This window comes from Giraffa tippelskirchi, chromosome 7, assembly GCF_054371585.1.
Source record: "Giraffa tippelskirchi isolate mGirTip1 chromosome 7, T2T-mGirTip1v1.2.pri, whole genome shotgun sequence".
Taxonomy (NCBI): Eukaryota; Metazoa; Chordata; class Mammalia; order Artiodactyla; family Giraffidae; genus Giraffa; species Giraffa tippelskirchi.
In genome coordinates this window covers 21,390,001-21,414,921 of record NC_137281.1, presented here as the reverse complement: position 1 = coordinate 21,414,921, position 24,921 = coordinate 21,390,001, and the positions used below count along the sequence as shown (strand labels likewise).

The 24,921-nt window shown below is 34.0% G+C and overlaps 1 protein-coding gene and 1 long non-coding RNA gene across 14 annotated transcripts in view; one reads left to right on the top strand and one right to left on the bottom strand.

The window, feature by feature from the left end:
- The window catches only part of URI1 (URI1 prefoldin like chaperone), an 80,308-nt gene that overhangs the window by 38,694 nt on the left and 16,693 nt on the right, over positions 1 to 24,921 (top strand). For 8 of the 13 annotated variants that reach the window (XM_081512459.1, XM_081512453.1, XM_081512461.1 and 5 more), the window contains 2 exons: positions 14,253 to 14,331; positions 15,380 to 15,515. In XM_081512459.1, the coding sequence (XP_081368585.1) occupies positions 14,329 to 14,331; positions 15,380 to 15,515 (139 nt within the window). In that variant the 5' untranslated portion in view covers positions 14,253 to 14,328. Of the gene's footprint in view, positions 1 to 13,239; positions 13,377 to 14,252; positions 14,332 to 15,379; positions 15,516 to 24,921 lie in introns of all 13 variants that reach the window. The other 5 variants (XM_081512463.1, XM_081512462.1, XM_081512457.1 and 2 more) reach the window with 1 other exon arrangement.
- Positions 6,872 to 8,525, bottom strand: LOC145514521 (uncharacterized). Its single transcript, XR_014060194.1, has 2 exons — positions 7,993 to 8,525; positions 6,872 to 7,708 (listed from the first exon to the last, which is right to left on the bottom strand). It is a non-coding gene; the product is annotated as an uncharacterized LOC145514521 (long non-coding RNA).

The following is a 24,921-nucleotide window of genomic DNA, read 5'->3' as shown; positions in this document are numbered from 1 at the left end:
TCAGCTTTATTTTGGGACTGTTTTTTGTATATGTAGTAGAATAATAATTAGAATCAATTGTTTTAAAATAATGATGGAAATATGTACAGATACGTTTTCCCAAAGTTTTAAAAATCTAATTAATTGGCTGCATCTCAGAGCTTGCTTTAGAGACCACACTTTTTAGAATATATAGAGAAAGAAAGCATATCTATTTTATTAATGTGCTAATCTATAGTTAATAGGACAGTGCTTGGTAAATAACACATTTCTTGTGTCTTCTGAGGAAAATGCTCAGTTTAATGGTGAATAAAATCTTTTGAGTTGTCCTGAGGTATAGCTGTTGATCTTACGGATATCAAATTACAATATATCCATGCTGTGTTTACGAAGATTTTACTGAGAGAACAACAGGAGCTGTCTTGATTATTGTCTGCAGGGTTATTGCAAAATCATGATAACTGCCCCGTTAGTGGTGAGATTAAACCTTTGGTTATACACCATCAAGCATATAATATTTTAAATTTATTTTAAGAGGCTTTTTCTTCATGCCTGAGAGATCTTCAAGGAAATAATTTATAGTTAGTGTATATCAAATGTTTTTTTGGTTTAAATGCACATAGGCTGCAAGCAGTGGATAAGGGTAAAAATTGGTGCCATCTGTACACATCATCTTATTAAATTCTGACTGTTGGCTTGCAGAAATAATCTAAAACTAAATAATATCCATTTTATAAATAAAAATTCAGAGACTTCATTAATTTTCAATAAATGCAGAGTTGTAGCTGCATCCACTGGTGGTTTAAGTCTGTCAGTATTTCCATAATGGGCCATTTACTTTTCATTTTACATTCAGTCCAGGTTGAAACTTGAAATGCAAGTACTTGGTCAAAGAATTAATATTTTTCACCTGGTAATTTGGCAAAAGTGATCCATTTTACAGATAATTCCCAGGTGAAGTTTTACAGTGTGGACTTTATTGGTTTTGGTAAAGAATTCAGGACATTAGTAAAAGGTTGATTCACTCAGAACAGATACTAATTTACACAGTGTGTGAATGACACCTTGCTTCTGGTTTGCGTTTTAAGATTCTTTCCCTTCTAGACTGAGAATTCTTTAAGACTAAGGGACATGTTTTCTTCCTTTTATTTAAGCACCTCTTACTGTGTTTGGCACAGTATAGGCACTTAATAAGTGTTTGAATAAATAAAGACCAAATATTTGATTATTTTATGTATAACGTTTTTACAAGTACCATATAGTTACGTACAGCATTTTTAGAAGTACTATATAGCATTACCCAAGGCTAATGAACATTGATAGACAGAAATGTGTCATTTACATCAGAGCAGATTCATATGAATCTCAGTCTCAATTTCCAGATTTTCTGTAGCTCCAATCTACAGAGCTTAGCATATTGGCCTCCACATATCTTAAAGTAATATAGTACCTTATCTACACGTTAAACAATTAAAATAATTTTTCCAGTTAATTTGCATTTTCCTCTGAATTATTTTTAATATGGCTAAGGAATCAGACTTTTATGTTTGTTTTTAATGAGGATCTGATATTGCTGGAATCCAAATGGCTAGTGAATTCACCAATTTATTATATTAAAAAACTGAAACCAAGTGTCTCTATTCCTCTGAAAGCCTGGAAATTGCTATTTGGGAGTGCTGTGGAATTCTTGTGATGTTTTTATTATCTTAATTCCAGAAACAATGATTGAGTTTCTACCATATGCCAGTATTATACTGCTTTTTGGAATTGAAAGACCCTGCTATGGAGAAATTCATCAGTCCCCAACCTTTTTGGCACTGGGGATCAGTTTCGTGGAAGACAGTTTTTCCATGTACTAGGGGTAGGAGGGATAGTTTCGGGATGATTCAAGTGCATTACATTTATTTTGTACTTTATTTCTATTATTATTACATTAGTTCCACCACAGTTCATCAAGCAGTAGATCTCCGAGGTTAGGGACCCCTGGAGAAATTCATAGTTGGACACTGAACAGGGAAATCACAATAATTTTGTGCTAGTTGGTTAGAGATAGGAAGCAAAACAGAGACGAATTATTTTTAAGGGTGTCTCATGCACTGCTTTTAAAAGCATGTTGCTTTTCACTAACCTTTGGTGTTATTATAGTCTAAAATACAATTGATGTAACTAAGTTCCCCTTCTTTATGAGTACATACCAATATAATAAGGAGGAGCAAAATATGTGATTTTTTTGAAGTGTTGTCTTAGGCTAGTGATGTTTATGTTTGTGCAATTTTAAAAAATTCTTAAAGGGAGGAGTAATGAATTAGAATATTACCCTTCAAAGATAATCCTACTTTTTTTAAAATGTAAGACACAAAACAAAAATATTTATAGAAACGAAGGAGTAAAAATGGTCCAGAGCAATGAGATCTGCCCCCAGAAATCTCTTTGAGAAAATTAATTCAGATTCCAGAACGTTGGTTTACTTAAAGACATTTGTAGTATTTGTTTAATTAATAACAGATAAACAGGAAATGTTTGAGCCTAATAGTTGAGAAGTTGTGTAACATTTTTAGAGCTAGTAGTGGTTTTCAATTTAGTGAAGATTTAAGAAAATTTTTAGGTGCATCTTTTTTTTCTGTTTACTTAACTCAGGAAATAAGGCATTATAAAATCCATATACTACTTTCTCATTAAAATCTCAGTGTACTTCCTAGTGTTTGATCCACTTGGGGCTGATAACTCTGTTTGTAGATTATTTGTAATTTTTTATCCTTTTAATTCTTACCTGAAGAGCATAGAGGGATTTGGAGGCACAGACCTATGTTGGAATTCTGTCATTTTCTAACTTTGTCACCTTGGGTGAATTACAAAGATTCTTAAGTTTTCTTCTTGTAAAGTGATTAACTTGAAGATCAAGTGTGAGATAATGTCTATAGACTATCCAGACTGGCCCTTAATAAATACAGTAACTCTGAAATCTTTTTTGAAAAGTTTTAAACTCATTGTTAGATGAAGAAAGAAGAAAAAACCAAAAACCCTCCAAAGCTTTGTAGATATTCCTGAATATTTTGTGTTCACACCATTATCTTTTATCGTGATGGAGAGATGGTTTACTGAGTGGTATTGTTAAGCTTTTATTATGTTCAAAAAACTTTCATTGTGAAGAGTTTCAAAGGGTGAGAGTTGTGTACTGAACCCACATGTATCCACCACCTTGCTTCAATGATTATCAACTCATGGTTTCAGCTGAACTGTTTGTTTCCTTTTAAAACAGTGTATCTTACCCTCTTCCCCCACCTCTCAACATTTTGGCATGAATCTGAAGCATATCATTCCATGTGGACATATTTTAGTATACATCTTAGAGACATAAAGGATTCCATATTAACTTTTTAAATTGTAAGTTAAAATATTTGAAATCACGACTCTACACCTGGACATCACCAGGTGGTCAGTACTGAAACACATTGATTATATTTTTTGTAGCCAAAGATGGAGAAGCTCTATACAGTCAGCAAAAACAAGACTGGGAGCTGACTGTGGCTCAGATCATGAACTCCTTATTGCCAAATTCAGACTTAAATTGAAGAAAGTAGGGAAAACCACTAGACCATTCAGATATGACTTAAATCAAATCCCTTACAATTATACAGTGAAAGTGACAAATAGATTTAAGAGATTAGATTTGATAGACAACAGTGCCTGAAGAACTGTGGACTGAGGTTCATGACATTGTACAGGAGACAGGGATTAAGACCATCCCCATGGAAAAGAAATGCAAAAAAGCAAAATGGCTGTCTGAGGAGGCCTTACAAATAGCTGTGAAAAGAAGAGAATTGAAAAGCAAAGGGGAAAAGGAAATATACTCATTTGAATGCAGAGTTCCAAAGAATAGCAAGGAGAGATAAGAAAGCCTTCCTCAATGATCAATGCAAAGAAGTAGAGGAAAACATTAGGAAAGACTAGAGATCTCTTCAAGAAAATTAGAGAACCAAGGGAACACTTCATGCAAAGATGGGCACAATAAAGGACAGAAATGGTATGGACCTAACAGAAGCAGAAGATATTAAGAAGAGGTGGCAAGAATACATAGAGAAGAACTATACAAAAGAGATTTTCATGACCCAGATAACCACAATGGTGTGATCACTCACCTAGAGCCAGACATCCCGGAATGCGAAGTCAAGTGGGCCTTAGGAAGCATTGCTATGAACAAAGCTAGTGGAATTGATGGAATTCCAGCTGATCTATTTCAAATCCTAAAAGGTGATGCTGTGAAAGTGCTGCACTCAATATGCTAGCAAATTTGGAAAACAGAGCAGTGGGCCACAGGACTGGAAAAGGTCAGTTTTCATTCCAATCCCTAAGAAAGGCAATGCCAAAGAATGTTCATACTACCACACAATTGTACTCATCTCCCACGCTAGTGAAGTAATGCTCAGAATTCTCCAAGCCAGGCTTCAACAGTATGTGAACAACTTCCAGATGTTCAAGCTGGATTTAGAAAAGGCAGAGGAACCAGAGATCAAATTGCCAACATCTGTTGGATCATCGAAAAAGCAAGAAAGTTCCAGAAAAACATCGCTTCTGCTTCATTGACTGCGCTAAGGCTTTTGACTGTGTGGATCACAGCAAACTGTGGAAAACTCTTAAAGAGATGGGAAGAGCAGACCATCTGACCTACCTCCTGAGAAATCTGTATGCAGGTCAAGAAGCAACATTTAGAAATAGATACAGAACAACCCACTGGTTCCAAATTTAGAAAAGAGTATGTCAAGACTGTATATTGTCATCCTGCTTATTTAACTTATAGGTAGAGTACATCATGTGAAATGCCAAGCTGGATGAAGCACAAACTGAAATCAAGATTGCTGGGAGAAATATCAATAACCTCAGATATGCAAATAACACCACCATTGTGGCAGAAAGCAAAGAGGAACTAGAGCCTCTTGATGAAAGAGGAGAGTGAAAAAGTTGGCTTAAAAGTCAACATTCAAAAAATGAAGATCATGGCATCCGGTCCTACCACTTCATGGCAAATAGATGAGGAAACAATGGAAACTGAGAGACTTTAGTTTCTTGGGCTCCAAAATCACTGCAGATGTTGACTGCAGCCATGAAATTAAAACATACTTGTGCCTTTGAAGAAGAGCTATGACAAACCTAGACAGCATATTAAAAAACAGAGACATTACCTTGCTGTAGTTAAAGCTATGGTTTTTCCAGTGGTCATGGATGGATGTGACAGTTCAACCATAAAGCTGAGCGCCAAAGGGTTGATGTTTTTGAACTGTGATGTTGAAGACTGTTGAGAGTCCCTTGGACTGCAAGATCAAACCAGTCAACCTAAAGGAAACCAGTACTGAATATTCATTGGAAGGACTGATGCTGAAGCTGAATCTCTAGTACTTTTGGCCACTTGATACAAAGACCTAACTCATTGGAAAAGACCCTGATGCTGGAAATGATGGAAGGCAGGAGGAGAAGGGGATGGCAGAGGATGAGATGGTTGGATGGCATCACTGACTCGATGAACATGAGTTTGAGCAAGCTCCAGGAGTTGGTGATGGACAGGGAAGCCTGGCGTGCTGCAGTCCATGGGGTTGCAAAGAATCAAACATGACTGAGTGACTGAACTGAACTGATATTTATATAGTTCAAACTTGAAGAGGTACAAAAGGGTATGTAGTTTCCCTCTTACTTGTCTTGAAAATCTCACTTCTCTTCTTGGTAAATAACTGCTTATTTTTACTAGTTCCCTGCAAATCTTTGCAGAAATTACTTGCACAAGGGGTGTTTGTATGTATGTATGTATGTATGCATGCATGTATATGTATATTCTTCCACGTGTTTATATATATTATACTCCCACTCTTTGATTAAAAATCAAACTGTACACTGTTCATCACACTATATAATAGTATACTTTTGAGATTGCTTTTAATCAATAGTTAACTACTTTATTTTGTTCCTGTGAACTACATTGTGTGTCAAATGTCTAATTTTTAGAGTTACCAAATACTTTTTGGTATTATTTTTTTAAAAATAAATGACTACAGGACAGAGTATGACTTATACAACTCAAAATACATCCTTGCTAAGCTATTGTATCCATTTTTTATTATTCTTTAATAAAATTACTCCAGAGTGTACTAATATCAACCATTTGCCTGTGTAATGTTCTTTGGTTGTGCATATTGGACTGAACTTAAAACCTTTGTTGTTTTCTGCTGATTTTGTTTGGGCTCACTCGTGTGGTTGCAGCCCCAAAATGGCCTCACCCTCAAGTCTGGTGGCTAGTGTGTGACGCTTAGCTGGGCCTCACTTTCCATGTGCTCTTTTTATCTGGCTTACTTTATATGATGCTACAAGGGCAGCAAGAATGGAAGCTGCCAAGTCACATTCTGTTGGTCAAAGGAACTCATAAAACTAGACCAGATTCAGAGGGTGGGGAAATAGACTCCATTTGTTGGTGAGTGGATTGACAACAAATTTATGGTCATTTTTAGTGCACTATAGATGACTTCTGTTGAACATATTCCACAGAAAAAAGAAGTCTCATTATCTGTGTTGATTTGTGAGAATTAAATGAAATATGGTATGTGATGTCTGGCACATAGAAATCATCTATATGTTAGGCATTGTTTGTAATCATAAGTTATATGCATGTGAATTGTTAAAAAAAGTCTTGTTTACTGCAAATTATCTTAAGAGAGTTTTAAGTATAAAGTAAAGTTATCTATGAAATTACCTGAAGCAGACTTAAATGAAAACATTAAATAAGCTGTTTTATATTGCTCAGATGTTTAATTTTGGAAAAAAATAAATTTAGACATAAAAATTCTGAAGCTTTTAAACTTTGAGAGGGAGATTGTAAAGCAGTCGTGACATTTGTTATTTTTCAAGGGAAACTGGACCAAAAAAATACTAGTTTTTTAAATTTTTAGTATTTTTTTTTTCTAATGTCATGTGTTAATACATGGGTTGGGATGTTAATAAGTAAGTTTTGAAATTCTTGTGTGTGATGTTTCAAAGCAAATTAAAATCGCCCCCCCCAAAAAATATTCAAGTTGAATGTTTTAAGAATGATTTTTTAAGAAACAAAATCTGCATTAATTTTTTTATTCTGCATATAAAATGAAAACATTTATAAAAAGGTTGAAATGAGAAAAGAATAAAGGTGCATTTTCTCATAATTCTGAGGAGAAGCTAATTCTCTCCCTCTGTTTAAAACATTTTACTTTGTTTCTTTCAGCTTTTTAATTCTATATGTGTGTTTATGTCACTAATGTCAAATTGTAAATGGGTAAGGCTTTTTTCTTTTAAAACAGTTAATGATTTGTAAACTGTAATTGCAATTTCTTACTTTTAGTTAGGAGTCCCCTGTCTAGCCTTTATGTCTTTTTTTTTTTGAAAAACCACACTAGTTTGATACTTAAAGCATTTCTGAAAATAAAAGGCAAAATTATATGTTATAGGGGAATTTTTTTCCTTCCAGAGAGTATTATAAAGTATTATAGAAAGAATCCCTAATGACATCTCATCATTTAGAACATAGTCTTTGATGATGTATTTCCAGTGTCCATATACTTTATTTGGTTCACAGTTTCTCTAGAATCAGCTTAAGTCCAGTGAGTATTTTGGTATATCTGATTGAGGCTACATTTCAATTTGATTTGGCTATCTCATGATTTTTCATCTTTGTATTAACCGTGTTAGGTTTGAAACTACACTTCTTTGCATTCTGAGTTTTTTCATTTTCCATTCATTTTTGCTTATTTTTTTATACAATGAGAGCAGCATACAATAAAACTTTCAAGCACAGAGCTCTGTGTGAGGATGAAGGTTAAATATCGCAACAATACTGCTTGACTGAGAGGTGGATCCCTCATGAGTTCATGCTCTATTTTGAGGTGTGTGTACTTAGTCATTCAGTTCTGTCTGACTGTCTGCGGCCCCATGGACTGTAGCCCACTAGGCTCCTCTGTCCATGGGATTTTCCAGACAAGAATACTGGAGTGGGTTTGCATTTCCTACTCCAGAGGATCTTCCCAAACCAGGGATCAAACCCATGTCTCTTGCTTGTCCTGCATTGGTAGGCAGATTCTTTACCACTGGTGCCACCTGGGAAACCTTTGTTTTTGAGATACAAAAGTCTAAATTCTAATGTACTGAAGACAAAAGGAGGTGTTGGTATCAGTATGTGATTAAGGAAAATGTAAGCTGTAAAAAAAGTTAGGCTTGTGTACGATTTAATGTTTTTACTAATTTATTTTGAACTCTTGACCAAATTGGTGACAGTTTTCCCATTTTTTAAAAAAAATTTAAATTGAACTAGTTAAAAATAATTTTGAGAATTTTAAGTATTTGCTGGGTTCAAGGCCAGGATTGCTGTTTTTTTTACTCGTATAAGACCTCTTGAAAGAAATAGTAACCTCAAGGGATTTATGAGCGGGCTTCTATTGAAATTGATGCAAAATATAGGGCCTTTCTGTGAGGAAAGGATCTAGAGGTTTTATCAGTTTTTCATAGGTGTCAGCGGAGAAGGCAATGGCACCCCACTCCAATACTCTTGCCTGGAAAATCCCATGGGCGGAGGAGCCTGGTAGGCTGCAGTCCATGGGGTCGCTAGGAGTCGGACACGACTGAGCGACTTCACTTTCACTTTTCCCTTTCATGCACTGGAGAAGGAAATGGCAACCCACTCCAGTATTCTTGCCTGGAGAATCCCAGGGACGGGGGAGCCTGGTGGGCTACCGTCTATGGGGTCGCACAGAGTCGGACACTACTGAAGCGACTTAGCAGCAGCAGCAGCATAGGTGTCAGTAGCCATAAAGAGTTATGAATCACTTCTAAGAAAACAACACACAACAGTTTACTTTTTTCTAAAATACAATTTAGAAATAAAATACAGAAGAAAGTTGAAATGACAAAACTTACAAATTATGTTAGACTAAGTAGAAACTGATGCAAATATTCAAAGCTTAAGTCAGTTATAAACTTAACATACCTAAAGTCATCTTTTCTTAAAAGTTCCTTCTTTTGATTTGCTATAGAAATATATATCAGTTGTAGAAAATTTAGAAAATAAAATAAAAATTACCTGTAAACTCATCACCTAAAGCAGTTGGGCACTTTGAGGGCATTTCTTTCATACTTAGAGTAATGTGTTTTTGTAACTTATGTTGAATTCACGTCTCATTGTATTCATAGAGCAAAAGAAGACTGATAAAGAAACAGGCACCTGTGATAACTGACAAATCTCAAGTTACGTGTGCATGGTTATTGGTATGGGGCACAAATTCCCCTGTCCCACCTTTGCTGTGTATACTCATTGTACTCTCTTGTCTCATTGCTGAAAACTTAAATTGAAGAAATCTAGTAGAATGTTAAGGCTTCCCTGGTGGCTCAGATGGTAAAGAATCTGCCTGCAATACAGGAGACCTGGGTTCGAACTCTGGGTTGGGACGATCCCCTAGAGGAGGGCATGGCAACCCACTCCAGGATTCTTGCCTGGAGAATCCTAATGGACAGAGGAGCCTGGCAGGCCTCAGTACATGGGGTTGCAAAGAGTCAGACACGACTGAGTGACTAAGCAGCAGCAGCAGTAGAATGTGAGATGCATCTGTCTCTCTTTAGATAATTTTGTTTCATTAAACTTCTAAAAAATTATTAAGTTTTTATATTTAGGTTCATCTATTTCTAAAAATAGTTTTCTCATGGACTCATGAAATATAAAGAACATGGATTATTTCATCAGCATCTTCTGATATGTCTCCTAGGTATGAGTTGAGATAAAGGAGTATGTGACCATATTGCCTGAACTTTGTAGTAGATGTCATTTATCTTTCTAGTAATTTGTTTTACCATGACCATTTAAAAAAAATGCTGTTGATTTAGTACAGATACTTTTAAATGGTTAAAAGTGTACTTCCCATCAATTATAGAAGGCACAACAATGTAGATCCTTCTTTCAAGAATGTTTTTATTGCTTAATATACCTTGATAATTTGTTTATACTGTTTAAGAGGATACTTTAAAAAAATCAGTCATCCCATTCTTTAGAAATGAGAAAATTTCTCTCTTTACCATGCCTGAATTCAGCATCCTCTGTTTTCTTAATTTTTGAGGTTAAAAACCCAGGCATCCATCAAGCCAGCAGATCTTTAACAGAGAAGCATTGCAAAAAAAAAAAAAAGGAAAAAAGACATGCTATATTTGAGTGATGATCCCTGCAGCGTATGGCATAAGGCTTGGTTGCAGAGCAGTCACTCAATAAATGGTGAATTGAATTGAAACGAAGGTTTCTTGGATGCTTAGTAGGACATTCCAGAGTGGGTATGATTGACTAAGAATCATTTCTAAAGAAAATTGTAAATATATTACAAAATCTTTGGGTTTTATAATTTCTTAAATTAACAAAGAATTAACTCTACCCCAGATCAGCCTAGATATTAGCATTAATGTAAAGCCCTTTTCTTTTTTTCCCTTTAAGCATCTCTTGGTGTTTTCTCCTTTTTTGTTTAGGATAGTAGGTAAAGAGAATGATAGGAGTGTTTTTTCTTTTTAAATGGGCTTAATGTCAATACTTTCTGCCTATTACAACTTCATACTTCAAAGAGAAAAATGAACAAATTTTGTTTCAGTGAATTGTTTTATTTTCTGTTTTTATTATTGAAAGCTGGAAATTGAAGTCTTTGCTCACTTGCCTCAAACATGGGATGTAGAACTTTTTTCTTTTGCTTTACAAAGGTTTTCTTTTTTATCGTGCATTTAAGAAGAGGGTTAAAGAGTTCCTTTCATATTTCTCCCATCTCCTTTTTAATATTCTATTATGAAAATCTTCAAACGTACAGAAAAATTGAAAGAATTATATAGATGAACCTTGATCACATAGCTGTCCATACCTCAACCCTTAGTCCATTTATTTATGATGCATTTCAAAGTAAATTGTGGACATCTGCATACTTCACTTGTAAATACTTGAGCATACATGTCATTTAACTTGCTCTCTCATACTTTTTACAGCCTTGTGAAAGTAAGATATTTCTATTGAGATCTGTCCTGATCTTCATCCTTAAGGTTAAGGCTAGTTTGTAGTTATGTCCTTTTTTGCTGCTACTTTTTAATAAAAACCTTAGGTGTGTCTCAGAAGGCTTATAGCATATGATTAGCAAGATTTAAAAGAAGATTGTAAAAGTTTCTTCTATGCCATATAACAGTGCTTTAGTTGTTATTTTCTGTAAGTAACATTGCATGGGATGTTTGATGCAAATTAAATCTTATTTATTGGGTAATTCTTTTAAATTAAGAATTGAAGGTTGAACCTAATCTGTAAGGATCAGATATGGTGAAACCAAACAAGGAAGCCTGTCTAGTAACAGAATAAATAAGTAGGCTTGAGAGATTTATCCTAACTACATCTGGGTTTTGTTTTCATCTGAAAAAAAGTTATTTTAAGCAGTTGGCTTCTCTGACTACATATTTTACAGTCTCCAAAAATTTAGTTATATATTTCTGAATGGTAAAATAGAAAAAAAAATCTATTCAGATTTTGGTACAAACAAAGAACCTTCCATAACCCATTAGTTCTTAGAGACATTTTGTGTTTTCTGCTGTATAGGCGTTGTGATCTTTTATGGGATTTTTTTTTAAGCCCAAAGTATTAGAGGAGGGACTATTTGAAGATAACTGTTTGACCAAGCTCTTGATCCTGAATATTTCCTCTAGTGGGAATTTCAGGGAGAGAGTTCCTCAAGCCATAATTTCTTGCAGTGGCACTGCTTGACTCTACTTGCCTCCCTTCAAAAAGGATTTCTGCATGAGCTGTTTTTTAAAATATGTTCTCCTTTCTTTTTGTATTTTTAGAAAACAATTCAAAATTTAGAAGTAACAACTCTGATCTTAAACTGTTCTCCAATATGGCCACAGTTTTTTCCTTCTAGAGAGAATTATTGATTTAGTTTAAAACTGAATATACTTTGAAATACTGGCATTGACCTCTTGTAGTGTCTTTGATTGAATCTTCTGTTTTAATATATAAAAGAGATGTTTTGCTGGAAATCTGCCCCTCTTTTCAGGTGTATTTACCAAAATAGTACATATTGAATGCTAACTTTAATATTAGCTTTTTAATAATTGTAGGAACATTTAGGGCTTCCCTAGTGGCTCAGATGGTAAAGAAAATGCCTGTAGTGCAGGAGACCTGGATTTGATCCTTGGATGGGGAGGATTCCCTGGAAAAGAAATGGCCACCCATTTCAGTATTCTTGCCTGGGAAATCCCATGGACAGAGCAGCCTGGTGGGCTATATAGTCCATGCAGTTGCAAAGAGTTGGACACAACTCAGCAACTAACATTAGTCTTCTAAGCATTTGCCAAATTACTTATATAAAACTGCTAGTATTTACAGATTTAACGAGTTCATGGTGTGCAGGCATTGTGTCACCTCAGTTCTTCCAAACTGTCCCATTTATTGCTCACAGTAATCGTGTTTCTAAAAGCTTCCTGAATTGTTAGGTTTAGTTATACTGTCTTTAAGTAAGTTGTGCTATTTGTATCAAATTGAATGAATTTTAACACGGTGGAATTATCTTAGTGGGTAATATAATCTTTCAGATTTTAGAATTGGTGTTTTTGATATTTCATGGGAAAAGGGTCATTGAATGCTCAATGTATTTAGGTGTTCAGTGCTGGGCAAGTTGTTAAACCATTTATATTTAGTCCTCTTTGAATCTGTGAGATAGGTATTATTTCAGTTTTTTACCATTGAAGATACTAAGTCTAGGATTAATTGTTAAATGGTGGAGCTGGGATTGATCCTCTGGTCTGACTTCGAAGCCATGTGCTTTCTGGTATATAGGCCTGTTCCTGAAATTTCCTACCATTTTACTCATGTAAAAATGTATCCAGAAAGATGACTTTTGCCTTAAACAAATAAAGACATTTTATGTTTATTTATAAAAAGGGATTTGAGAGGAAAGTTTTTAAAAAACACTTGAACATTAGAAAATGAAAAGGCTTGCTTGAAAGAGTACTGGTCAGAAGACCTAGGTTAAGGTCATTGCTACCTCTCCTTAATAGAGTGGATCTAATTTCTCTTAAATGTGTGTTTTTTTTCCATTTTTCTTCTGCTTTCTCTTTTGTAAGATTAGGAAAATATTGATCTGACATTTACTGCAGGAATATTTTTACAGTGAATTAAAATATGTGAAATTCCTTGATATTTTTAAGACTAAATGAGATGATTTTTATTAATTATGTTTGTTGCTTTAGGGGAGCTAAGGAGTAAACTGAAACCAATTCCATGAACAGTCATTTTTATTACCTGGAGAGTGATTATCTGTACTGCAATTTATCCTAATTTTAATTTGATAATTTCTACATGTTCTTTTAAATTACTTGCTGAATTGGTGAGTTTTTTTTTTTTTTGTTATTTTTTTTTAATTGGGAAAACCATCCCTCTGCTTTAGAAAATTTCAGTGTTCTGGTTTTGCTTGCAGCCTGCAGCCTACCAGGGAACCCTTTGGAAACCACATATCCATAGAAGGTTTGACACAAGTTCAGGGTAGGGCTATTTAGTTACAGCAGCTGTGAGAACTGAATATGGTTCACAGTGTGGGAAACATCACCATTTCTGCTCCTACAGATTTATATCTTTTGGTGGTTTGAAATTACTTTATCAGGTAGCTCTGTTTAGATATAACATGGAATAGACTCTAAAGCCCAATTGAAATACTTTTTATAATACCTCTACCTAATTTCTTCTAGCTCCTGATTGATTCTCTCTCTCACCTCCGTAACATTAGTATGAATAACTGAAGAGTTGATAACTCCAGATTTTTCAACTCAAAGTTTTCTGAGGAGGACGCACTGAAGCATCTGCTCAGATTTTGAGTTGATGATTTCTTTTCCACAACCAGTGTTTATTCTCTCAAAAGCTTTTCTCAGCTCTCTTTTTCCTTCATCTCGAGCCCATTTCCCTCCAAACTCACTGTCTCCCTTATTTCCAAATTTTCTTTAGTTCAGATGATCCTCTACTTTAGGGAACAGTAATTCTCAAGATAAGTGTGTTCTACATCTAAAAGCTGAGAGTCTTAATTCTTTGATAAGTGTATGGTGGAATAATGCCATTGTGAAATTTTGTAAAAACACGATTTTAAAATTAAAAACACTTTAATCTTTAAATTGCCAAAATTAGGTTTTTGATTAGCTTATGATACATAGCCTACTTGAGGAATCATTAATTTGGATATTAATTTAGCATTTGGTATTTTTTTTGTCAACAGGAAGAAGGTAGATAATGACTATAATGCTCTTCAAGAAAGACTCAGTACTTTGCCTGATAAGTTGTCTTATAATATCATGGTATGTTTGTTTTAAAGTAGAATATTGTTTCTTGTAAAGATGTTAACTATGTAAAGTAAAAAGGTGTTTCTTTGCTTTATGTGTATTGATTTACAAGTTGACTCTCTGGACTAGATCAGAGATAACTACCATAGCAAGGAAGGTTTCTGTTTTACTTTATAATAATGTACTAATTGTGGTAATAGTTGGTATTCTTTTCCTTTTTTAGATTTATATTAAATTATGTTATGATGACATAAATGGCATAAATGTTAGCATAAAATTTGACATATTTGGTATGCAAATTTACTATGTTAGCAAACTAATTACGACAGAAATATGGCATGTAGTCATTTCCTGTTAACCAGAGCAGCAGTAGACCATAATGTTATATATCTTGGAGAATTAAACCCTAGAACATTGATTTTATATATAAAGGTGCTGCTAATTTTTTTTTAATGTTCAGATCTTCATATTGACTTATCAGTCTATTTGTGAGCCCTGAATTAGATTCTTTCTTTGCATGAATATTCTTTTTCATGAAGACTGTGTTCTTAATTAAGTTAGACCAGATATTTTGAAAATATATTGTTCTTTATTATACCAGCTCAAATATTTCATAAATTTTGTAAACCTTTTGAAGGTCTTTATTTGTTAATTCCTGTTTTGCCCCCAAGACACTTTTTTCTCAGAAATAATTTTCAGTTTAAAAAAATCAAAGTTAGTCTTTATTAATACTTTATTTCTAGTTTGCTTTCATTTAGATTTATGACTGAGCAAAAAATAAATATGTTTGGAAGCAACGTTGATTTCTCTGAAAGCTCTTTTTGTAAATATGCTCATTTCTTTTCTTGTTTTAATGTTGATAAATTAACCTAAATTTTTTCTATAGGTTTTCCTAGTGAAATTATAATGTTAAATGTCCATGAAGTTGACACTTGATTTTTCTTAGTGAGGAAATTTTTTAAAAAAGACCTCCATGCAGAACTTTTAATGCTGTTTCATAAAATGTAGTTTTTAGTGTTTTTAATTTTTTTTTTAACCTTCTTTTTTTTTTTTTGAACAATAGGTACCATTTGGCCCCTTTGCCTTCATGCCAGGAAAACTTGTCCATACTAATGAAGTCACTGTTTTACTTGGGGATAATTGGTTTGCAAAATGTTCAGCAAAGCAGGCTGTTGGCTTAGTTGAGCACCGGAAAGAACGTATGTACTAATTATAAATGATGTTTCTTTGCTGGATATTTATTTGGTTCACAAAGTACCAGGCTGATGGACTGTTTGTTGTTAACAGTAACTTGCATTGATTTATTAGAAAAGTGTCACAAATATCCAGGCTATTTGCAATTCTGTTGAATTGGAGATAGTTTGAACAGATCCAGCATTTGAAAATGTGGACTGGGGAATGGAACATCTGGGTTGGAAATGTCACCCACATTAGCATGTTTTTAGAAATTACCAAGTGTAAAAGTCATCACACATGGTTTTGTAGACAGCAGTTGGATAGATATAAGAATGGGGGTCATTTTACATTTTATAATTTGTTTCCTTTAGTTGCTTTTCAAGACTTATTTTTCTCCAGAATACTTGAGAACACAGAGGAATTTACTTCCTACTTATTGGACTAGTATAAATACCTATTTGCAAAGTAGAAACAATTCTTAAACATGTGTTTTGGTTTGGAAGAACTCATATTTCCATTTTGCAGAAGAAAAGGCCAGGTGTGGAGAAATGCTATCTACAACATCACTCTTAAACTTAAATGGTTTGAGGTTTCTGCCTCATTTCGTTGAGGTCATTCTAGTTTTCTTTAGATAGTGTTTGTTGGTTTGTATATATCCATACATACATTTTATAGTTGGATTGATTCACTTGGGTTCTAACTTAGTTGCATTTTAATATTAAATCTGTTTAATATCCAATACATGTTTTTATTTCTGTAATATCATACTTAAATTGATAGCATATCACCACCCATACCTGCTTTTTACTCTTCTACTTAAATGTGTCTCTCAAAACAAATTTTTGAGGCTCCTTCTGTTTAAATGAGGTCATGTAGATAGAAAACAGCTGAGTTTTCTAAAGCTGAAATTATTTCACTAATATATGAGTGGGTACTAGTTGGAGAACTCATTTACTCAGTGCAATTCTGGAATCTATATTTGGAGACTCTAATTGCAAGTCAACGCCTGTAAGTTTATAATTGATATATATTTTGATCTTTTGTGACACTAATCAGAATCTTATTGTTTGGCCTGTGTATAATTCCTGGCAATGATCATTCTTTTGGCATTACTACATTAAAATAAGTCATGTATATTAGAGCCAAGAGAATGGGTATAATTCTTTAAAGGTCTTTCTTAATGGTGAAGTCTTGCTTTATTTACTGGGGAAACTGCTGATGTGAAATCAGTTCATCTTTTGAAATTTGTTCACTTTGATTTTCATTTGGATATTTCAGCAAAGAAATCTTTAGGATTATTTTGACTTATATTAATGAAAGAATGCTTTTAATAGACTAGAGCTCTAGAATAGCAAAATATTTTTTGGTAAATCACTTTCCAGTGTTAAGTACAGTTTTAGGAAGTGACCAAAGCAATGACTTTTGGGATCAATATTTATCTAAAATATTTTTTGGAATATATATATAAAATTATGTTTGGGAATCTGTTTTAGTAAATGAATTCTAAATAGTTGTTTTCTTCACACAGTTTTATAGTAATTTATAATAACTGAAGAATTGTTTAGGCATATTATTGTACTTAACATTTATTAGGAAAAGATACTTTATTTTTCTTAGGGCAGAAGAAATATATCAGGTTAAACATCCTTACCTCAGGGTCAACAGGGTAATGGGGCAAGGTGAAGGGAGGTCATTTGTTTAAAAAGTGGTAAAAATAAAGGACAAAATGGGTTTAACACAACAACAGTAAGAGGATTCAGAGGCAGTAACTCGGAGGAAGATGATTTCTAAAAGAAAGATGGCAAGCTCAGTGCCCTACCCTTTTGCTCACGTCTGGCATTTTGTCATTTAACATGAATATGAGCAGCTTTTTTAGTTTTCTAATTTTTTAAATGATTAGAGTGAAGTTGGCATTTTATTTGGTATACTGTTCTATTAGTTACAACTAATTGTAATTAAAGATTTGTTTAACCAGCACTGCAATCAGGAAGCAGAATAGGATACAGGATATACCGTAGTCAGGACACAGGACCACACTGAAAACTCTGTTGTGTTTTCCTTTTTGTGGTCATATACTATCTCTACCCGTGATCTGTCTCTATCACCTTTTCCAAAATACCATATAAGTGGAATCACACACAGATAACCTTCTGAGATTGACTTTCACTCACCATAATGCCACATCCAGTTTGTTCTGTGTATGAAAAGGTAGTAGTATAAACACTACTTTATTGCTGAGTAGCGTTCCATTACATTCATGTACCACAGGTTTTCTGTTTATCCATTGAAAGATGTTTGGGTTTGCTTCCATTTTTGGCAGTTACAAACGGAGTTGCTATATACCTTTTTGTACAGGTTTTTATGTGACCGTACATTTTGTTTGCTGTTGAGACATACCTGTCTTCTTTTGGCATCTGGCTGGCTGGCCTCATAGGTGATATTTCTTCCTCTGCACTGGTTCGAAAGAGCTTAAGAATTGGTGTTAATTCTTCTTTGAATGTTTGGTAGAATTCATCTGTGAAGCCATCTGTTCTAGGCTTTTTATTATTAGAAAGTTTTGGATTATTAATTAAATCTTACTTGTTCTAGGTCTATACGGATTTTCTGTTTCTTCTCGTTTCTGTTTTAGTAGTTTATATGTTTCTAGGAGTTTGTCCATCTAGCTTATCAGGTTTGTTGGCATTTAACTGTTCATAGTATTCTTATTTCTGTAAAATAAGTAGTATTATCTCCATTTGCCAGTCTAGGTAAAGGCTTATCAATTTTGTTGGTCTTCTCAAAGAACCAACTTTTTTTAATTTTATTGATTGTTTTCTGTTGTTTTTCTTGTCTCTGTTTTGTTTATTTCTACTCTAATCTTTGCTATTCCTACCTTCTGGTAGCTTTGGATAGTTTATTATACTTTTTCAAGTTTATTAAAGCATAAAATTAGGTTATGATTTGAGATTTTTTTAATGTAGGTGTTTACAGGTATAAATGTCTTAGCATTGGTTTCTCTGCATCCTGTAAATTTTGATCCATTGTGTCTTCATTTTTGTTGATCTCAAGGTATTTTTTTTAGTTTCCTTTATAATTTCTGCTTTGACCCCATTCATTGTTTTGTTAACTTTCCATGTGTTTGTTAATTTTCCATTTTGCCTTCTGTTGTTGGTTTCTAGTTTCATTCCATTGTACTGAAACCATACAAAGTATTTTTTCCAATCTTGTGAAAAGGTTTAAGACTTGTTTTGTGACCCTATCATGTGGTCTTTCTTAGAGAATGTTTGTGTTTCCCTCAGAAGAATGGGTACTCTGTTCCTGTTGGGTGAATATTCTGAATATGTCTGTTAGGTCTGTTTGTTCTGTAGTATTGTTAAGGTCCTCTTTCCTTATCAGTCTCCTTTTTGGTTCTTGTGTCCTTCATTGTCCTCTGTTGACATCTCCAATTCTTATTGTAGAACCACTTGAACTGTGTCATTTTTTGTTTCATATATTTGAGGCTCTGTTGTTAGGTGTGTGTATTTTTTATAATCGTATGTTTTTAAATTTTATTGATGTATAGTTGATTTATAAGTCTTAATTTTTATTACACAGCTAAGTGATTCAGTTATACATACATATATTCTTTTCCATTATGGTTTATCACAGGATATTGAATATAGGTCTGTGTGCTATACAGTAGGACCTTGTTGTTTATCCATCCAGTATATAATAGTTTGCATCTGCTTATCCCAAGCTCCCAATCATTCCCTTCCCCACTTCCCCTCTCCCTTGGCAACCACAAGTCTGTTCTCTATATCTGTGAGTCTGTTTCCGTTTCGTAGCTATATTCATGTGTGTCTTAATTGAGATTCCACATATAAGTGATAGCGTGTGGTATTTGTCATTCTCTTTCTTTGCTTACTGAAGTATGATGATCTCTTAGTTCATTCATGTTACTGCATATGGCATTATTTCATTCTTTTTATAGCTGAGTAATATTCCATTGTATATTCATACATTTTTATCCATTCATCTGTCCATTGACATTTAGATTGTTTCCATGTCTTGATATTATAAATAGTGCTGCTATGAATTTAGGGGTGCATATAGTTTTTCCCAGTTATAGTTTTGTCTAGATGTATGTCCAAGAGTGGGATTGATGGATCATATGGCAACTCTGGTTTTAGTTTTTTTGAGGAACCTCCATACTGTTTTCCATAGTGGCTGCATCAGTTTTGAGTTCCCAACAACAGTGTAGGAGGCTTTCTTTTTCTCCACATCCCCTCCAGCATTTGTTATTTGTAGACTTTTTGATGATGGCCATTCTGACTGGTGTGAGGGTGGTACTTCATTGTGGTTTTGATTTGCATTTCTCTAATAATTAGTGATGATGAGCATCTTTTCATGTGCCTGTTGGCCATCTGCATGTCTTCGTTGGAGAAATGCCTATTTAGGTTTTCAGCCCATTTTTTAATTGGGTTTTTTTTTTTATTTTTTTATTTTTTTGAGTTGTATGAGCTGGTTGTATATTTTGGGAATTAAGCCCTTGTTGGTTACATAATTTGCAAATGTTTTCTCCCAGTCTGTAGGTCATCTTTTTGTTTTATTTATGGTTTCCTTTGTTGTGTAAAACTTATAAATTTAATTAGGCCCCATGTATTTACTTTTGCTTTTTTATTTCTGTTTTTTTGGGAGACTGACCTAAGAAAACACTGTTACAATTTATGTCAGGGAACGTTTACCTGTGTTTAAAACTTCTAGGCGTTTTATGGTGTCATGTCTTAACGTTTAAGTCTTTAAGCCATTTTGAGTTTATTTGTGTGTATGGTGTGAGAGTGTGTTCTAAATTCATTGATTTGCATGCTGCTGTCCAACTTTTCCCAGCACCACTTGCTGAAGAGACTTGTATTTTTCCCACTGTGTATTATTTCCCACTGTGTTGCCTCCTTTGTTGAAGATTATCTGGTGATAAGTATGTGGGTTTATTTCTGGATTCTCTTTGCTATCCATTGATCTATATGTCTGTTTTTGTGCCAGTACCACACTGTTTTGATTACTGTAGCTTTGTAGTGTTTTTTGAATGATAATTTGGAAGCATCTCTTTTTATTTTATTTCTTATTTTTATTTTTCTTTGGCAGCATGGTATGTGGATCTTAGTTCCCTGACCAAGGACTGAACCCATGCTATGCTGCCTGTAGTGGAAGTGTGGTATCTTAACCACTGGATTGCCAGGGAAGTTCCTGTAGCTTTGTAGTATTGTCAGAAGACTGGAATAAATTACACTTTCTGCTTTGTTCCTTTTCCTCAGGATTTCTTTGGCAATTCTGGCTTTCATGTTTCAGTACAAAATTTAGGGTTATTTGTTCTAGTTCCGTGAAAAACATCATGGGCAGTTTGACAGGGATTGCATGAAATCATGCTTTGGGTAGCATGGCCGTTTTAACAATATTAATTCTTTCAGTCCAAAAGCCTGGGTTATCTTTCCATTTCTTTGAATCATTCTGTTGCCTTTATTAATGTTTTGTAATTCTCAGCATGTAAGGCTTGGACTTCTTGGTGATGTTCATTCCTAAGTGTATAATTGTATTCTCGATAGATTGAATCTTTTATCAGTGTAAAATACCCTTTGTCTGCTGTAACCTTTCTTTTTTTTTACTTCATATCTAATAGGAGACAATATGTGTAGCCACTCCATTTCTCTCTTATTACTGTTTGCATGGAATATCTTTTTATCCTTTTGCTTTCAACCTATATATCTTCTGAGAAGTAAAATGAATCTCTTGTTGACATCATGTAGTTAGATGATCTTTTTTCCAGTCCATTCTCCTAGTCTGTGCCTTTCTACTCTATTGTAGTTTAATATGTTTACATTTACAGTAACTTTATAGAGTATTGCCATTTTATTATTTTTTGATATATCTTTTGTACAGCTTTTATATATCTCATTTCCTTCATTATTGCCTTCCTGTGTGTTTAGTTGGGTTTTTTTCTTTGTAGTAATGTGTTTTGATCCCCTTTCTCATTTCCTTTGTTAATGGTTTATAAGTATTTTGTTTGTAGTTACTATGGAGATTACTTACAACATTGTAAAGTTGTAACAGTGTATTTTGAATTGGTTCCAATTTAACTTCAATCCTCCAGTATTCTGGCCTGGAGAATTCCATGGGCTGTATAGTCCATGGGGTTGCAAAGTCAGACATGACCGAGCAACTTTCACTTTCACTTTGGGCTTCCTAGGTGGCTCAGCTGGTAAAGAATCTGCCTACAACGCGGGAGACGTGGGTTCAATCCCTGGGTTGGGAAGATCCCCTGGAGAAGGGAAAGGCTTATGCACTCCAGTATTCTGACCTGGAGAATTCCATGGACTGTATAGTCCATGGGGTTGCAAAGAGTCAGACACGACTGAGCGACTTTGACTTTCACTTTCTAACTTAAATCACTTGGAAAAACTTTTCTGTATAGCTCTCTTCCTCCTTTATATTATCAGTGTCACAAATCATATCTTTATATTGTGTACCTATTAACAGATTTATAATGATTTTTTAATGCACTTCTCTTTTACATCCTGTAGCAAATAAGAAGTGGAGTTACAAACCATAATGACAGTTATACTATTTTTAATTTTTGCCAATGTTTGCCTTTCCCAGAGGCATATAGCTTCTAGTTATTGTCTAGTGTCCTTTTATTTCAACTGAAGAATTCCCTTAAGTTTTTCCTGTAGGGCAGGCGTAACAATGAGGAACTCCTTCAGCTTTTGTTTATTTGGAAATGTCTTAATTTACCCTTCATATGTGAAGGACAGTTTTGATGAATGTGGGATTCTCAATTGAGAGTTTTTTCTCTCAGCAGTTTAAGCCTACTGGAATTCTGACTTCCAAAGTTTCTGTTGAGAATTCTGGTTATATTCTTATTGAGGATCTCTTGTGATGATTTTCTTTTTCTTTGCTGTTTTGAAGATTCTGTCTTTCAAAAGTTTGATTATGTATCTTGGTGTGGGTCTCTGGGTGTATTCTACCTAGAATTAGTTGAGCTTTTTGGATTTGTTGATTTGTTGATCTTTGGGCCAATTTAGAATTTGTTTGGCAGTCATTATTCAGATAATCCCTTTACCACTTTCTCTTCTTCTTGAGACTTCCTTAATGTACATATTAATCTATTTGATATGTCCCATGAATCCCTTAGGCTCAGTTCACTTTCTTCATTCTTTTTCTTTCTAGTCATTAGACTTGATGATTTCAAATGTCTAATCTTTGAGTTCACTGATGCTGATTTTCTTCTGCTTGTTCAAATATGTTGTTGACCCTATAGTGAATTTTTGAATTTAGTTAATATGTTTTTCAACTCCAGAGTTTGTTTGCTTCCTTTTTATAATTTCTATCACTTTGGGAATGTTCTCACTTTCTTCATGTATTGTTTTTAAAATTTACTTTAGTTCTTTGTATTTCTCTTTAGCTGTTTGAGCATATACACAGGCAGTTGTTTTAAAGTCTTGTTCTTGTATATCTGATGCCTCTGTTTCTTCAGGGAGTTTCTGGAGATGTATTTTGTTTTTTTGAATGGACTATGTTTTCCTTTTTACTGTATGCTTTTAGATTTTCTGATGAAAATTGAGCATTTGAAAAAACAAGTGTATGTGGAATATGTATTGCAGATAATATGATATGGCTGGTAAGAAGCTTTTGTGATTTATCTTATGAGGTGATATGTGTATCCTTTAGTATCTTCAGTGAGGTATATCTTAAATGCATTGGTATTTTGTTACAAAGTATAAATTTATGACTTTTGGTTTTATCTACATAATACATGTAGATAGCTTTAAAACATCATGTACCTTAAAATATAGTAACGAAAAAGTAACATCCTTCTGTGTACCTCTCTGCTTCTAGTCCTCATTCCATAGAGATATTTCTTCTAGTGTTGAAGCTAATCTTTTGCTTTGTTCTTTTTATGTACATTTCCCAACTACTTTGCATATTCTATTTTCTTGATTCTTTTTTTCCAATTTTATGTAGTATCTACTAGTTGCCTACCTATAATTGAAGGATAACATTTAATTCATTTACGTGTTCTTCTCCCTGTCTCTCAATCTTTTTAATATTTTTTATTACAATTTTTGTTTAATCAGCATTCATGCTTAACTGTAATTCCATTTCCATTTTTGAACAACCTTTGTTTGAAGTTTACTGTTTACTTTTGTTTGTTGCATTAAGTTATGTATCTATTGTTAATTCAGCCAAACACTTTTATTGTTGGAGACCCTCTGTATTAGAGTCCTTCATAGTCTTGCTTTGATTTGTACTTGCTCCCATCTTGAATTTCAAAGAATGTCTATCTTCCTAGTCTTTTCCTTTATCTCTGTACCATATCTTTGCTTCTTATTTATTTCCTATTTCTTGGTTCCCATGGCATCTCCTTTCAAGTTTTACTTATTTTGTTGGAGGGTGTGTGTGTGTGTGTTAGTCACTCAGTCATGTCCAACTCTTTGCAACCCCATGGTCTGCAGTCGGCCAGGCCCCTCTGGCCCTGGAATTCTCCAGGCAAGAATACTGGAGTGCCTTGCCATTTCCTCCTCTAGGGGATCTTTCCAACCCAGGGACCAAACCTGGGTCTCCTGCATTACAGGCAGATTCTTTACTGTCTGAGCCACCAGAGGATAACCTTCAGTAATTTTCTAGGAAGGTGTGTAGGGGATACATTTTTTGAGATTTTGCATGTCTGCAAATATTTTTTATACTCCTGCTTTTTGTAACTCAAAGTTGAAACAATTTTGAAGGCTTTCTGTCTTATGTGTTGCTATTAAAAAATCTGATGCTATCACTTTCCTTTGCCTGTGACTGTGTTTTTTCCCTTTAGAAATTTTAGGTTCCTGTCTTACTCCTCATGGTCTGAGACGCTACTGTGACATACCTTGTGTAGGTACATTTGCTAGGTGTTTGGTGGGACCTTTCATTATGGAAATTCATGACCTATAGTTTTGGGAAATATTTACTATTATTTCTTTGGTAATTTCTCCCTCCTGTTGTCCATCTCTTTGTCTTTGTTGCAGTTTTTTACTTGATCTTATTTCTATTTTATGTTTGGAATTGTGGATTGATTTTTTTTTCTTAAATTCCTGTACATTTTAATTCCCAGGAGCTCTGCTTTTTGTTTGTTCGTTTATTTGTTTGTTGTCCTTTGAATGATTCTTTGGTGTAGGTACTATTCTGGTTTCATGAATATAAAATGTTGTTTTAGGATTTTTGAAGTTTTTTTGTTTAAAGTTTTCTTCATACATTGCTTTTGGTTTTGTTCCTTTTGTAGTTAATTTTTTTCTTTCTCTCACATTAGTAGTGAAGACTTCAAATATTTGGTGATCATTGGCTAACCATTCATACTCCTTTTTAAAAAATCTTTTAAAAAAATTTTTATTAAAAAAAAATTTTTTTTAATTTATTTATTTGGCTGTGCCAGTTCTTGGTTGCATCATA